This window comes from Amyelois transitella, chromosome 2, assembly GCF_032362555.1.
Source record: "Amyelois transitella isolate CPQ chromosome 2, ilAmyTran1.1, whole genome shotgun sequence".
Lineage (NCBI taxonomy): Eukaryota > Metazoa > Arthropoda > Insecta > Lepidoptera > Pyralidae > Amyelois > Amyelois transitella.
In genome coordinates, this window is record NC_083505.1 from 1,703,992 (window position 1) to 1,721,677 (window position 17,686).

The 17,686-nt window shown below is 37.9% G+C and overlaps 1 protein-coding gene across 2 annotated transcripts; it reads left to right on the forward strand.

Moving 5' to 3' along the window:
- Window positions 1-347: 347 nt before the first annotated feature.
- Window positions 348-17,589, forward strand: LOC106143181 (E3 ubiquitin-protein ligase TRIM45). 2 transcript variants are annotated; one of them, XM_060945383.1, is made up of 12 exons: window positions 348-512; window positions 2,199-2,497; window positions 8,372-8,505; window positions 9,557-9,727; window positions 11,708-11,884; window positions 12,437-12,613; window positions 13,328-13,525; window positions 14,645-14,846; window positions 15,178-15,269; window positions 15,976-16,128; window positions 16,594-16,723; window positions 17,219-17,589. In XM_060945383.1, exons 1-12 carry the CDS (start codon window positions 490-492, stop codon window positions 17,350-17,352), a joined length of 1,890 nt encoding a protein of 629 aa, XP_060801366.1. In that variant the 5' UTR covers window positions 348-489; the 3' UTR covers window positions 17,353-17,589. The 2 variants fall into 2 exon arrangements, with proteins under 2 accessions (XP_060801366.1, XP_013200656.1); XM_013345202.2 differs by lacking the exon at window positions 348-512 and having other exon boundaries at window positions 1,989-2,497.
- Window positions 17,590-17,686: the final 97 nt, after the last annotated feature.

Sequence of the window (17,686 nt, forward strand, 5' to 3'; positions counted from 1 at the left end):
TAGTGAAAGGTTGCGAGCCCATCGCCTAAAAGAAGAATCCCAAGTTTATATTATAAGCCTATCCCTTAGTCGCCTTTTACAACATCCGTGTGAAAGAGATGGAGTGGTCCCATTCTTTTTTCTATTGGTGCCGGGAACCACACGGCACCTTTATACCTACATACCAAGAAGGCAAATTATGATTAACAGTTAAGTTTTGGAGTTAGGTATATTTATTTTCAATTTTTCAATATTATGTATATCTGTAAAAATAAACTGAGTGACGATTACATACATGATTTTAATGATGATCAAGGTGATTCCTTCCGCTTGCCATCAGTTTCTGACCATGCCCCGCGCTGACCGGCCGGCTGCGCGCGAAAAATAGACTTGACATTAGTTTTGCCGCCAAAAGTGGGTCAGCGCGCTAGTTATCGTTTGGAAACAAAAAAATGTGATAATAGTTTTTAAAATGATCCACGTCCATTTCCATTGATTTGTGACTTGTAAATGATGAATTTTTTTAACAAACAGTAAGTTAAATTTTATTATATCGCACAAAATAGGAACATACAAATTCTTTGTATACCACGAGTAATTTTAGGTAGGTAGTAGGTAGGTACATATATAGGTACTTAGGTATTAATTGGTAGACTCTGTTTTGTATTTTGCAGTAAAACATACCAAAAGGATGGCTTCCAGTTTACCTTTCTAGGTAGGACCTGCTGCTTGATCAAGTAAAAGAGGTGCATGCCAATAACTGACTAGGGATGGGGCAAAAAAAAATACAAATAAAAATAATCTTTTTTTCGGTGACCATGACCTCTACAGTAGTTAGTTACCCAAACACATAATGAATTACCTACCAATCTTTTTGTAAATATTGTAAAAAAAAACAAACCTCTATCAAAGTCCCTGCATCACCCTAGTTATGGATGTTCGTATCGTTAACTTAGTACCTACCTTGTAACAAAGTTTCGAACTTAGGTACTTCGAGGCTAACTCAATCTGCAACCTAAAAATATATAACTATAGATAAGTAAGTGCTTACATAAATTACGAATCCCTTTGCAAATGTGTTTAAATATAAAAGTAACAATAAATAACACTTCAACCCAGTACGAGTAGCGCCCCTTGCGTTATCACGGAAACGAGATATGACAAGGGTACTTAAGACCAAAATAACTTGTTACATTGAGTTCATCCCTCGGGAGCGCATGATTAGTTCCACTGAAATTCAAGTTAATTATCACGTTCATTTGTAAACGAAAGTTGAATTTAACGCACTATCGGAGTGTGTTAAATTCACGTTAAATTGAATATCCGGTTGTTTGTTTTAAATTTAAGTCTTGGTTAAGGTAAGTACCTACCTTTCTCGTTGTAAAGCATTTCCGAAAGAATAATAAAGAATGAAAAAGCTCAAGGTCTGGTAAAAAAAGAACTTTGAAAAGTTTGGCAGATTTTATAGTCGGTAGCCTAATAACATATTTGGGACATTTTGGATGCAATAGTTGGTTTGATAGTAGGTACTTTTCTTTCCCTTAAACGTCTTCTTTAACAATCGCAATAAAAATGATAATTTTTACAGATTATCTATTCCGAAAATGTTACTTCTTACTATTTCTATCTTAATTATTTTTGAAGTACTGAAGAACCTACCTATCTTTTATCGACTTTAACTCATCGAAAATACCTTAACTCTTACGTCGAAATTTACAAAATTTTCGACATAAGAGTTAAGTTATTTTCGACGTACAAATAAAGCAGAGAGGTTTCTTTTTTCTCCACAAGTATAACGTAACGTGCGATAAAAGTATCATTACGATGTCGTAATAAGTATACGCTATTCACTCACTTTGCCATTGCCACACATTTCGCTACACCTTCAAACGATGCTATTCTAAAAGCGTTTGATTCAGAAATACGATTTTGCATCCTTGTTTACAACTCGAGAACACAACACAGCGTTAGTCAGCTCAGCTCCAATCCAACCAAGCCAGTACGTAAAAACCCGTCTTTGGAGTGAGACGTTTTGGTGTAAACGCCTTAATCTTCCGTAATAATTGACGCAACGCTTAAAAAAGTATTTAAATAATTATCAAAATCTTGTGATTTAATTGAGAACAATGAATGACAAAAAATAAAAAAGCCTAGTAATTTAAAAAGAATATTTTAAATTTGAAAATGGAAGTGGACCGAATTTTTTATATTTTCGGAAGTTTTTCACGCAAGAAACAAGACAAAAGAAAATCATTAGGGCAAGCGCAGACATCGATTAGTGCAGACAATAGTCCTTTGCATAGAGAACGTCCAACCAGCCAGTGTTTGAACATAGCGCCCAGGACTTCTGCTTATGATGATGGCAAAAAAGAGGTGCCTAAGGAATGGGAGTGTGGACTATGTAAGAAGCAGTTGGTGGAGCCGAGGGTTTTGGGATGTCTTCACAGTTTCTGCACGCGGTGCCTCCAAGGTTTACATCAGGAAGGAGAGGCTGAGGTCTGGAGCGAGGTAGATGGAGGTTGGTAACTTTTTATCATATCTAGCATACCATAAAAGTAGATCATAATATAACCATAAAAAATTTTTTTTCATTGTCAATACTGCCTACTTTTATATGGAAAGTCCCACGGAAACGAAGCTCTGGCCTGATGAGAAACAGAAATTCAAACTTCAATCAAATTCAGTTTGTCTAATGATTGAGACATTCTTAAATAAAACGGCCGAGTTTCAAAATTTTTACATACATACCTACATATGGTCACGTCTATATCCCTTGCGGGGTAAACAGAGCCAACAGTCTTGAAAAGAACGAATGGCCACGATCAGCTACTTGGCTCAATGATAGAATTGAGATCGAAATAGTGACAGGTTGCAAAATTTTTACATTGAAATGTATCAGGGTAATAGCTGATGATATGAACATTAGAATCATGGCATATATATAGTCGCGGGTTACAACTCAGTCGATTGTTATTTTAATTATCATTTCTCAATTTTAATAGTCAGACTGGCTCCAGCTCCAGATATTTACGATCAGCCATTATAATAGGTTAGTGTTATTTGTTACGAGGTTATGATGACCACTTAATTGCTCTTAATTTTTATGGAGGTTTAGATAATATTTATAACAATTAGGTCGCTATAAACTAATAGAAAAAAGGAAAAAATCAAAAATCCAGGGACTTCGCAAGGAGTTTTTTATGTCATTTTACATTTTAATGAATTCAATTTTTGTTATATATTTAAATTAGTATTTGTACCTATTGTAGTACTCATTTCTCTTACAATCATGTTAGGCAGGGCTGATTGAAAAAGATATAGGTACTAATGCAAAGCACCACTTAATAGATTTATCCCTGAAATATAAGCTGTGAAAGAGGGACTTCTTTCACTTCTTTGCGTGTTCCCAGTTCCCAGCGCCCTCTGTTTGGGGTCCGCTGTTAATATAGTCGTAGATTATATGTATGAAAATGCTGTTTCTGTAGACCAGAACAATCGAAAAGCCGATGCCAGACTCCGTGGTATACTAGCGGAGTATGCAACATTCACACGCAAAGCTTAGAGCCAAGAAGTTTTTAGAAAATTCTAAACGTATCTAAATTAATTGAAAAATCCCTGTCAAACACTCAGTCTATAGACTTTACTTTTTTAACTGTCATCAGTTGGAATGTTGAGAGATGATTCAGCCTCTTTCCTAATGATGTTATCAAAACATCGATAAATTTTATTTTGTCCTATTACGCCGCGTCTGCTGTGGCAGTTAAATTTTGACGATCTATTAACTGTTATTGATACAACGCATCTCTCACATTACAAAATAGTTGATAGACTCGTTAAAAAGCAATAAATATACAAGCAAAGCCTTGTTAGAATTTTAGTTCCTAAGGGTTTGCTTAGCCTTGCATGAAGAGAGTGATAAATGTGGATGAAACAAAAGAAGTGTGCAGGGATCGTGGCTAGTGGAAAGATGTGGTCTCCGCCTATCCCTCCGGGAAAGCTGCGTTGATTGAAAGATAAGACGATGAAAGAATTTCATAAATTAGTAAGTACTTATTTTACACATTTGTGACGCAAAAATTTCGGGTCAGACATATCTAGATTACTGGTAGATTAACGAAGCAAAAATATTTACATAAAATATTTTCAAAATACCTCCTAAATATACAATACGTCTAATAACCCACATAAATGGGTACTATTTATAAACATTCATAAATTAAAATACCATAGTGCCGTGTGATTCCCGGCACCAATACAAAAAAGAATAGGACCACTCCATTTCTTTCCCATGGATGTCGTAAAAGGCGACTAAGGCATATGCTTACAAACTTGGTATTCTTTTTTAGGCGATGGGTTAGCAATCTGTCACTATTTCAATCTCAATTCTATCATTAAGCCAAATAGCTGAACGTGGCAATTCAGTCTTTTCAAGACTGTTGGCTCCGTCTACCCCGCAATAGATATAGACGTGACCATATGTATGTATGTATTAAAATACCAACTTACCGATTCGAATTAAAATTATTTTTTAACCATTTTTTTTTTACATTACATCAATTATTACCTATTTGTACAAAACAAAACTATACGGTTTGTTTGTGCGTTGTCAACTATCGGGGTGGCATCTCCAATTATAGAAACACATTAACTAAGTTCCGGCTGTCTGTCCGTCAATGTTTGTTGCTATGATCCCTTTTTGGGGATTTAGCAATTGAATGGAACTCATTACGGTATGTTTGAAATGGTTTCCGGAGAAAAAAAAATGGAATGCATAGGCGACCTGCTTGTACGCCATAGCAACGGTTGCTATGATTTTGTTTGTTAGGTAAAAATGTCAGATATATAATTATAAAGAATAGGACCACTCCATCTCTTTCCCATGGATGTCGTAAATGGCGACTAAGGGATAGGCTTACAAACTTGGGATTCTTTTTTAGGCGATGGGCTAGAAACCTGTCACTATTTGAATCTCATTTCTATCATTAAGCCAAACAGCTGATTGTGGCGTGGGAATAGGATCACTCCATACATTCTCCGTGGTTATCGTTAAACACGACTAAGGGAAAAGCTAATTAACTTGTGATTCTTCTTGTAGGCGATGGGCTAGCAACCTGCCACTATTTGAATCTCAATTTCAACATTTAGCCTTTCAGTCTTTTCAAGACTTTTGACTCTGGATATAGACGCGACTATATGTAAGTATGTATGTATGTATGTCCCCTTGTACTAAGTCAATGCAGTCATCGCATAACTCGATCTGAAGCCCTATACTGACGGAACAGCTACCTAGCTTCCTCGCGTAATCTTGTAATCGACAATCGATCGGCTGTTCACATGATATATAGGTGACACTACCCTAGTTCTATTTCCAGCATTACGTAATATTCGTGCCGTGTGGTTCCCAGCACCAATATGAAAAAAGAATAGGACCACTCCATCTCTAATCTCCGGGTTCAAATTCCGGCCAGGGCATAATGAGAAACGAACTTTCCCTGATTGGCCTGGGTCTTGGATGTTTAATTATATAAGTATATTATTATAAAATATAATATCTATATTTTATAATAAATATATTATAGTAAGTATCTCGTAACACAGGTCTCGAAATTTCTTCGAGGCTAACTCAATCTGTGTAATTTGTCCGGTATATATTCATTTATATTATATTTATATTATCTCTTTCCTATGGATGTCGTAAAAGGCTATAAAAGGGCATATAAACTTGGGATACTTCTTTATGTCGATGGGCTAGCAACCTGTCACTATTTGGCACATTATTAATCTATACTTACAGCTGAACTTGGCCTTTCAGACTTTGCAAGATACGTGATTATATGTACATCTTTATCCTTTACAAGGTAGACAGAGCCGAAAGTCGTTTGAAAAGGCTATGACCACGTTTGAATTGAGGTTCAAAAAGAGACAGGTTGGTAGCCTATCGCCTAAAACAATAAGCCAGCCTTCGCGTGAAAGATATATAATTGACTAAATTATAAACATGCTTTCAATAAATTATCCATTTGGCAGTAGGCCTAAACCGTCATCACTTATAAACCATATGGCGAGTGTCGAAATATAGTTCAACTACCTATTCTTTTATAAAAACAAGCATTGTGAGTCAGCCAATAAATACTGCTTTTTACATTTCGTGTGTGCTTAGGATTTATTCACAAAATAAACTAGATGGGCCTCGAAGATTGAATTTTCATACATACATAGGTACATATAATCACCTCTTTATACCTTGCGGGGTTGACAGAGCCGACAGTCTTGAAATGACTGATACGCTCCGTTCAGCAGTTTAGCTTAATGGTAGAATTGAGATTTAAATACAACCCGTCACAGGTTGCTTCCCCATCGCCTAAAAGGATCCCAAGTTTATAAGCCTATCCCTTAGTCGCATTTTACGACATCCATGGAAACGAGATGGAGTGGTCCTATTCTTTTTTTTATTGGTGCCGGGAACCACACGGAACGATCGAATCTCTATGATTGATTTTTTCGAAATCTTGTTGCGGCAGCAGCATGTGGGTAGGTACTTAATTTTATAAATTACTAGCTGTCCCGGCAAACGTTGTTTTATGCCATATGAACAATTTTTAAGTAATTTCTAGAAAAAAAAGTTCACTAAGGGATATGAAAAATAGATGTTAGCCGATTCTCAGACCCAGTGAATATGCATGCAAAATTTGGTTAAAACCGGTAAAGCCGTTTCGGAGGAGTACGAGACAAACATTGTGACACGAGAATTTTATATATAAGATACATACTTGTGCATACATAAAATCACGCACCTGAGATTAGGCAGAATAAATCTTCCCATTTGACATTATCCCAGCATTCTTCTTTCACTTCATCCATATTCTCTCACATACACATACAGTACTAATATGTAAAAAGTTGATGAAAAAATAAAAGTAAGGAACATCAAATTTGGTGCAACAAATGTTCATTGTTACAAGTTTTATATAGAACAACTAGCTGGCCCGGCAAACGTTGTTTTTCATTATATGTGTATGAAAAATAGATGTTGGCCGATTCTCAGACCTACTCAATATGCTCACAAAATTTCATGAGAATCGGTCAAGCCGTTTTGGAGGACTACGGACACAAACATTGTCACACGAGAATTTTATATATAAGAAGATTTGCACAGGAACAGATAAGAATAACCCTATGATCTTGTGACATAAGGCCAGAGGTTCTAAAACTTTACAAAAAAAAAAGAGAAAAGAAAGTTCGTTCTTTAATAAGTAAATCTAATTTAGGCCGTAGTTGAGCGCCAAACCGCGCTTTTTATAGCAAAATGATTCACATTAACGCAAGGTCGGTATATATTTAAAGAACGCATCGGTACAATGAGTAACAGACGGACATACATTGCCAACATTGCTTTGATTTATCTTACGAGTTGTCAGAATTGGAGAAATACCATATTCTTCCAAGCCATCTGCTGAAGGAATTAAACATATCAGATGTATCGAAACAATGTGAATTTAACGACTAGTTATTCTTATTTGACTAGATGTAGGTACATTTAATAACTCCTATGAGACATACAGACAGACTGGAATAGAATAGATATATTTTCAAAATTGAATACAAGGCATCACTTATTGACGTCACATAAATCTTATTATAATTACTACCGCTTCCAAAGCGCATGTGTAGAAGAAGCGGCGGAATAAACTACACGTAAGCATTTTCTTCGGTCGTCAATTTACAAATATAGATCTCTTAAATCTATATCGTGGACGAATGCCCATTGTCTACATGAAAAAATATGAATGAATGAATGTAGAACTAATTATGTCAACACGAATATTTCGTCACTCGCATTTATTTAGTGTGGAGATGAAAATTAAAGTATGGATTGTAATTGACTAATTTTCAGCCGAAGCTGCGCCTGCGCAAATTTTGCACCACCTACACGCGCTAATTTAACGTCATCTATAAAGGATAAAGGTTTCTTGCAAATTAATAGTATTTGCCGAGATGAAAAGCATCGTTTGTTCTTCTCCAGAGATTTATTACTACAACAACTTCAAGAAGTTACTTACAATTTCAAGAAGATTGGTTTAGTAGATATCGCGTGAAGATACAACATACAAACAAATAAACTTACGTCGTTTTTATAATATTTTTATAACATAATTTGGGATTCCATTATAAGCGAGAAGGAAACTTGTTTTGAACATACTTATATATGTTTATCTAAAACTTTATGGTACAAAAAAAATGTACTAAAGGCGGACTAAATGCCGTTTGGCATTCTCTACCAGTCAACCAACTGACCAAATAGAAAAAAACTTTAAGTTGGTGGTGCGATAAAGTGCACATGTATACTGAAAAATACATACTAAAACAATTACCTCAATATGTGTGATTCCAGGGTCGATCCACCTGGAGCAGAGGGAACATTCAGGGGGTGGATCAGCTGGTTCAGGGTACGAGAGCGACCCTCGGAACTCAGGGTCAGACGGCAGTTGGGAGAAGCAGCACAAGTACGGCATTTTCACGAGGAAGGTTAGTTAAACCAGGTTTTTTAGAGGTAAGGTAAACATATCTGACATCACACTCTTGTACATACATCTCAGTTTGGTCCAAAGGTTCGACTGGCAGCCTTATGGATGTCACATATTATGTTCATAATGTTAAAATAAAAAAATACAAACACAATTACGTCTGTATCCCTTGCGGGGAAGACAGAGCCAACAGTCTTGAAGAGACTGAAGGGGAAAAAGAACTTTATTGTACAAAATTTAATACAAATGTAGCATAGCACCATTGGGTCTAACGGAGAACTTCATGTGGGGTCAAACTAAATTAATATATGTATTTATGTTTATTTTTTTTGTTTGTAATATCTTTATTGCATAGAAATTTACACGGTAACAAGAAAATCCTACTACTATTATAAAGGCGAAAGTTTGTATGGATGTTTGTTACTCTTTCACGCAAAAACTACTGAACCGATTACCATGTAATTTGGTATGTAGGTAGCTGAAGACCCAGAATAACACATAGGCTACTTTTTATCCCAGAGTTCCCGCGGGATTGATAGGGTTTCCATGCGGACGAAGTCGCGGGCGGCCTCTAGTAGTACATAGTTATAAAAGAAACAAATCACTTGCAACGGCGGACTTATCCCATGAAGGGATCTCTTCCAGTCAACCGGCAAACATTAAAGGAACTAGATACATAATTCAGTAAAAAGAAGTAATACCTATCCACTATCCTATCCTTTTTGCTTTAGCGATAAGTCCGCCTTTGTACCATCTATATCTGCTTTGTGTTGTTTTGTATGTTTTACTCTTATGGTGCAATAAAGAGTTTTATCTATCTACTAGCTGTCCCGGCAAACGTTGATAAATATGTCTTAAGTAATTAAAAAAAATGTTAAGGGTGGACAACCCTTAACACTTAGGGGTATGAAAAATAGATGTTAGCCGATTCTCAGACCTACTGAATATGCATGCAAAATGTGGTTAAAATCGGTAAAGCCGTTTCGGAGGAGTACGGAGACAAACATTGTGATACGAGAATTTTATATATAAGAGATCTTTTTTTTTTTCAGATATCCGGCAAAAGCGTACAGTTCCTACTCTGTCCATCATGTGGGTATGAGACCCCGCTTCCCCTGGCCGGGGTATCAGCCCTCCCCCTGAACTATGTTCTTATGAGGAAAATGGCGATTGAAGAGGAAATCGCCAGCGTTTTGTGTGACCTGTGTAACAGCGATAATAAGGTCAGAAACACGTCAAACCTTACAATACAATACAATCACTAATTGACGTATTGTTTTTAGGGTTCCGTACGTCTGAATACAAAAACGGAACCCTTATAGGATCACTCGTGTGTCTGTCCGTTCGTCGCTTACAGTCAATTATCTCCGAATCTATTAGACCGATTAAGTTGAAATTTGGTACACATATCAATTCCTGTGACTCAAACACAGAGGTGTGACGTGAGCAGATGAAATCTGTATATGGGGGGTCATATTTGGGGGGGAAGGGGAAAATAAAATTTTTTTTTTCTGAAAACTGCATTGTGTGACATATCAAATGAAAGGTCTTGTTGAGAAGATCTTAAATGTATTTATTTGTAATTTTAAAATAAATAGTTTCCAAGTTATTCAAGAAAATAGACGCCCCTTATCTCCGAAACTACTGAACTTAAAATTTTGAAAAAAATACAGAAATTAGTTTTCTCCTTATAGATTATAGGAAAACCTATAAGAAGTCCATGATATTAAAATAACATGGTAAATCACTCAATATTGTGCGTACCAACTTACATTTGCAGGTGGAATGTGTGGGACAACATATTATTTAACTCCAATGTTAAGTTTTGTTGAATCGGTTTGTAGATGAATATTTAATAAAAAAAATAAGCCCACAATGAGCATTCTACAACCAATATTTTAGGAGATATTAATTTTTAAATTTGATTCTGCCCGCGGTATGACAAATTCATACTTTTTTTAGTTACCACAAACAAATTTGGGTCAGATTTAAAAAAAACATGATAGGTAACATCGTACGGAACCCTCTTCACGCGAGTTCAACTCGCACTTGTCCCCTTTTTAATGTAGACAATGTGCATTCGTCCATGATGTAGATTTAAGAGATCTATATTTGTATATTGACGTCCGATGAAAATGCTGCAGTGTAGTTTGTTCCGCCGCTTCTTTTACACATGCGCTTTAGAAGCGGTAGTAGTTATAATTAGATTTAAGTAATTTAATTGACGTCAACCAATGTTGTGAAACCAAAAGATATGACGATTATTAAGTGATTTTCAGATGTGCCATAATAATAATGAATTAAAATTTTAATTTATATTTTTTTATAACACTACTCTTTTTTCCGTCGGGGGTTAAAATTATATTACTTTGCATCTTTCCACTTCACATTATATTAGAACGCTGTATTAAGATACAAATTCAAATTCAAAATTTGGCCTTCTAATTGGTGACCAACATCCTCTTGTGATCACGTTCCAACAATGAGAGTCAACTTCCGTGGAGTGACTCTAAGATACTGACCGCATGCCATTTACATGCTGTCTTTAGTGGAAAGAGAGAGACACCTAGTAAATAAATTAAAATCCCACACGAATGGAGCCGCGAGACACAGCTTCTAATAGATATGCTTTGTTCATTCACATCGAATGATATTTTCGGATTTTTCGAGCGAACACATGTCGATGAAGTCATCCGTGTATGAATACACGACTGATTTGGGCATATCCACATCAGTTTTAAAAGCAACATTAACTATGACACTGCGCTTAAAGAAATATGTCACCGTGACGGCTACAACAAAGAATTTCCATGAATTTGTTCAATTAGTTTGAGCGTGAGGAATTACAGCTTCTGGAACGAACATTTGTTCGTATGGTTGATAAATGAGTTGAGGTTGTTGATTTTATGAAAAATTGAGAGCTATAATTTATGTACAGAACAGACGATAGATATATAGTGCCGTGTGGTTCCCGGCATTAATTATAAAAAAGAATAGAGCCACTCCTTTTTTCCATTCACGTCATAATAAAAAGCGTATCAGCGATAGTTTATCGCGCGTGGTAGGCTATCCCCAGAGGAAGTTTTAATAAAGACTAACCTCTGTTTCATATCATATCATATTCCCGATTTCCCGCTTCAAAAGTAGGAGATAGGTTAAAGAAACCATGTGATACTTTACTTCGTAAAACCAATAAATTCCAGGCCGAAAGTCGTTGCAACCAGTGTCTTGTCAGCGTTTGCACTTCTTGCGAAGAAGCCCACCGCAGACAGAAGGCCACAGCCAGACATTCCCTACAACCCCTGGATCCATTGCCGGCCAAGTTCTGTAACCAACACCCGAGAGCTGAACTGACGGTGTACTGTGCCACTTGTCAACAGGTATAGTATAAATATAGACGTAGAAAAAAAGGCGGACGGAGTGTGGCTTAAACAATAGTGAAGCTTCGTAATGGCGGCGTTGTACGCTTGTGCGAGTGACGTAATAGCGGCGAATGTCACAGCACTGGTGAGGCGTATATATAAACATTGGGATACTATTAGTGCGTTATTTTGCTGTATAGAAAAACTCCGTCTACCTGATATGGGTTTAGAGCAAGGTTATGGGTCTTACTTTTCATCAACTATCTATCTTTTTAAGAAACGGATTGATCGTCGGATTACTAATGTAGAGAGTTCTTAAGCTAAAGGTTTCTTGGGAGCACTAGGGATACATTTTTCGTTGAAGTCACAAACGAATACCTACAAAAATTTTTCTGGATAGGACACCTATCACAAAAATTACTCCCTGAAAAGCGTACCTGCCCCTTGTAGGGAACTTATGACCCACTTTTGTGTTTTCATGGGTTTTATTTTGTATAAGCAGCGGGTTTCTTCAGGCGACTGCACCTAACAATAGAATGAACAGTTTATCAAACTTTCTTGCTTCAAAAGGTGGTATGTCGTGACTGTTGTATCATCTCCCACTCCGGGCACGCGCTGGCCAACGCGTCCCGGTCGGCTGCTGAGCGGGCCAGGCTGTTAAGGGACGCCTGTGAGAGAGCTAAACACATCCCGGAGAATGTCCAGGCCGCAGCCAGGATCCTGAACGCGCAGGCTTTTGATCAGGACGTAAGTATTTATCATAACTTTGAGCATCGTTGGTCGAATCGGTAGGTGGGCACCTAAACCGGGCGGTTGAAATGAGTGTGGCGCAAAAAAGGGCACAAGTTCGAATATATACAAATGACACTGATGCTCTTACGGCGAGGGAAAACATCGTGAGGAAATCTGCACATTCAAGCAACTGGATGTGTAACCATGATCGATCCAATACGGGTTAGCTGCCCCCCTGCAAAGATTGCGGAGGTCAGACGGGAGTCGCTTTGCGTAAAAACCTAACTATCCAGGATCCATGGTCAAAAGCATACCCCGGGCTCCTCTCCAGAGTGGTGAGGATGCGACCGGGACTAAAGCTAGGAGGTACTTATCAAAACCTAGAAATCGAGATCAACCATATAAGTATATGTGCTTGTAGCGTCTGACCTCTCCCAAGATTTTACTACCTACATCCTTTACATTTTTATGTTTTAAGTACTAAGCCAAATTATAAAGATAACTTCATATACCACTTCAGAAACAGGCTCTGACACACGTTTTGCTGACGTTCGATTGATTAATGTTTGGGTTGGGACCGTTAACATCAAAACAAACTGTGACTAAAACTCTTTGTTAAAAAATACCTGATGTAAATTGAAAAGTCACTTTTTGGCGTCTTGCTAGTAGGCAAGTTTCTTTAGATCAAAGTATAACGAGGCATAATTTTTATAATTTCATCGATTCCAGTCACAAGCGGCCCGCGTGGAGTCCGAAGTCCAAACTTGGGCTGAAGACTACCGAAGGGCAGTGGAAGCCCACACCAGAGCGTTATGCACTGCCGCGGCCAGAGCCAGGGCCAGGTACCGACAGAAAGTGGAAGAGAAGAACAGAGAGTTAGAAGATAGATCTGCGCAGGCGGCGGAGGCTATTAAATTCGCTGAAGAGGTAAGTGGTGTTCAATTGAGGGAAAGTTTTAGTTATTTATCGTTTATCCCTATGTCTAAACTATCGCTGACTCGTTTAACATCTTAATAAAAAGCGGGACAGCGATAGCGCTTGTTTGTGACATCAGAGGTTCCGGGTTTGAAAGCCGCCCAGAAAATAACTTTTTCTAATTGCAATAGGTCTTGGATGTTTATCTATGCAAGTTATTATACGAGTAACATGTACCTAGTATTGTTGTGTTAGTATGTCGTAACACAAGTCTCGAACTTACTTCGAAGTTAACTCAATGTGAATCCACTCATCAGTCGTATTATTCATAGAGCGATCGAGTGGTTATATTCTTCTTTGCCGGACTGCATACGAATTCATTTTTCGAATTATTATCATTATCTTGTGTCTTCTTCTATACACGGGGATCGAAGGTGAAAAGAGAAATTGCTTTAGAATAGAACAGATTTATTTTCAAAATTGGATACAAGGTATCACTTATTGACGTCACATAACTTAAATCTAATTATAACTACTACCGCTTCCGAAGCTCATGTGCAGAAGAAGCGGCGGAACAAACTACACTACTATACTTTCGCTAGGATTACATCAGAGCGGATAATCTACAGGGTGAGATTTAAAACAACTGCATCCTTTTAAACATAGACTATATGCTTCTGAGTCGTTTGAGCCTTTTTTTATTTAAATTAAACGTCATCATTTTCACATTTAAAAAACCCTCAAAAACAACGTCACACGCTTTAATACAATCGATACTACAAAAAGAAATTAAAACTAAACATGTAAATAAATATCTGAAAAATAAATTATTTTTCTAGTATCAAGATCAAGTAAAGTACAGAGTTATCGAGATCGCTCAGCTAAAAATTGTGTCGTTGACCTCTGAATCTTACGCGTCGCTTTACCGCCGGCTGGCGGGGTGATATGACGTATTTAGGATCGTGGATTTTGATACTTTTATTTTTTTGTAGTTTCTGAAATATGAACCAATAATTTTATTGTAACGTTTTTAAATATCCTTTAAATGAGTACACTTAACAGTTAAATTTATGTAGTTGAATTAAAAGTCACCCTGTATATAAATCCTCAAACTGAACGTGATTTCTCCAGCTCCTGTCAGAAGGCAGAGACGACGAGGTGCTGTCGCTGAGCGGGCCGGCGCTGCGGCGGCTGCAGCAGCTGGGGGAGCGCGCGCCGGCCGCGCCGCGCCTCTCGCTGCGGCTGGCGCCCGCCGCGCCCGCGCAGCCGCCGCTCGTGGGCCGCCTGCTCACCGCGGCGCCCGACCCCGACCAATGTCTGCTCAACACTGAAGGTGATATTACTATGCTTATACACAGATATATTGTAATAAATATATTTCACTTAGAGCTGTATGAACTGAAATGGCTGCGGTCTGCACAAATCTAGTCATTTTATTTTTTGTTGTTTTACAAAAAAAAAAAATACAACAGAAATAATTGATTTTTACAAAAACATTACAAGATTCTTATTAAAGTTAAGGTTTCTTTGCATTTTACTATCATGTAGTTAGTCGGTTTGAAATAACAACGTTTTACTAAATTTTGACGACAGACTACAGACCTAACTTTGCTGCGAAGATTTACGACACATTTTATTGACGAAATATTTTCTTATTGTGACAGGTCTGCAAGACCTCAGAGTGGACTGCAGACATGATACCATATTCGAATTGAGAGACAGCAGTGGAGAGCGGATTTGGTGTGGTGGTGAACAGGTTTGTATCCCGATAGGTCAGAAATTTTCTTCTAGCACGTATACTTTTAATACGTAGAACGGTCGGGAGCAAAGAAATGTGACCTACTTATGGTGTATTTATGGTTTTTATATGGAGAGGTGGTCACATTTTACTTTCCCCGGTTACACTAATATTATACACATAGAGTGAACGTGGTAACAGTGTATAACTTAAATAAAAGATATAAAACCACGTTCACACTCAGATTTGAGGAAAAATTCTAAGCACTTGCTAAGTGTACCCAACTGCCCTATTCTTTCAAATTTTGACAAAGTTCTGTGTTTAATCTTCAAAGATTAGTTTTCAAATATATACGGAACAGATTACACAGATTGAGTTAGCCTCGAAGGAAGTTCGAAACTTGTGTTACCAGATACTAACTCAACGATAAATAATATATTTCATATATAAAAACTTATATAGATAAACATCCAAGACGTAAGTTCGAGACTTGTGTTACCAGATACTAACTCAACGATAATATATTTCATATATAAAAACTTATATAGATAAACATCCAAGACCTAGAAAAATCTGAGAGTTCTTCTCTCATTATGGCCGGGATTTGAACCTGAGACCTACCGTATAAGAGACAAGCGCACTACTGCTGCGCCACAGAGGCAGTTAACAAAGTTGACATAAAAACTTACCTATTTCCAATGCTAAGAGTCTTGTTGTCCATCAGGTAGCCGGTTACTTCAGACGACAAGACTCATCAGCTCGACCTGACTTTGCTCGCGTGAAGGACCTCGGAGACGGCACTTATGAGATTTCCTTCACACCTTCCAGTCCTGGGGCTTATCTGCTAGCTGTGACTCTTGACAATAAACCTATAAAGGTACGTAAATTATAGGATTATGATTTTACTAAGACTGAGTGCTGTATGGTTCCTGGCAATATTAGAAAAAGAATAGGAATAATCCATCTCTTTTCCCGTGGATATCGTAAAAGCCGACTAAGGGACAGGCTTATAAACTTGGGATTCTACTTTTAAGCGATGGGCTTACAACCTGTCACTTTTTGAATTCCAATTCTATCATTAAGCCAAACAGCTGAACGTGGCCTATCAAGCTTTTCAAGACTGTTGGCTCGGTCTACCCCGCAAGGGATAGAAATACATTGACCAGCTTTGCCGTTGAAGAGAATGTTCATAATTTTCATAATACATCCAGGGCAGCCCATTCCCGTGCGCCGCCCTCAATCTTTTCAAGACTGTTGGCTCAGTCTACCCTGTAAGGGAAAGAAATACATTGACCAGCTTCGCCGTTCAATAATATGTTCATCATGGTCATAATCCTCGCAGGGCAGCCCGTTCGCGTGCGCGGCGCGCGCGGCGGCGGCGCACTGGGGCCGCTTCCACTGCTGCGCGCTGTGCTCCAGCGCCGGCCGCGCGGGCTGCGCGTGCGGCGGCTCCGTGCCCGGCGGCTACAAGGGTGAGCGTCACTAGCTTCTTCGTTCAATTCTTTATTATATTTCTATCTGTTTTTTATATTTATATCTATGTCTGTCCTGGTAAACGTTGTTTTGCCATATAAATAATTTTAAGTAATTTCTAGTTAAAAAAAATGTTAAGTGTGGACTACCCTTATCACTAAGGGGTATAAAAAATCTCTGAAGTAAAGCCCGGGGTATGCCTTTGATCATGGATAGCGGATTGGATATATAAACAGTGGGCCACCATACTATTTGTGCTTCATTTTCCCGTATAGTGACACTCCGTCCGCCTTTTTTACTACGTCTATATTTATATTATTATTGTTACCGCTTCTGCACTGACGCCTTGGAAGCGGCAATAAACTTAGTTTTAAGTTATTTATTTGACGTCAACCAATGTTGTTAAACCATACGTTTTGACAATTATTAAGCGATATGAAGTATCCTATAGTAATGAATAAAAATTTTGAATTTAAAGCTATTGTCCGTCGCAGGTTGCGGCCACGGACACGCGGGCTGGCCAGGCTCCCGCCACTGGTCGTGCTGCGGCGCCACCTGCCGGTCGGCGCCGTGTGGGAAACCACGGACACACCGCCACACATCCGCACTATATCAATTCTCACTATAAAATAAATCAATAAATAAATAAATATATATGGGACAAATTTTATTGATTCGAGTTAGCTTCGAAGTAAGTTCGAGACTTGTGTTACGTGATACTAACACAACGATACTATATGTTATAATAAATACTTATATTATAAACATCCAAGTCCCCAGACCAATCAGAAAAAGTTGTTTTCTAATCAAGCCGTGGCCGGATTTCGAACCCGGCACCTCCGATGTTACAGACAAGAGTACGACCGCTGCGCCACAGAAGTCGTCACTACGATATCACATTGTCGGTATTGTTAGTAAGTTCAAATATACTTAATTCTTTTAATAAAATAGTAAGTTATTAA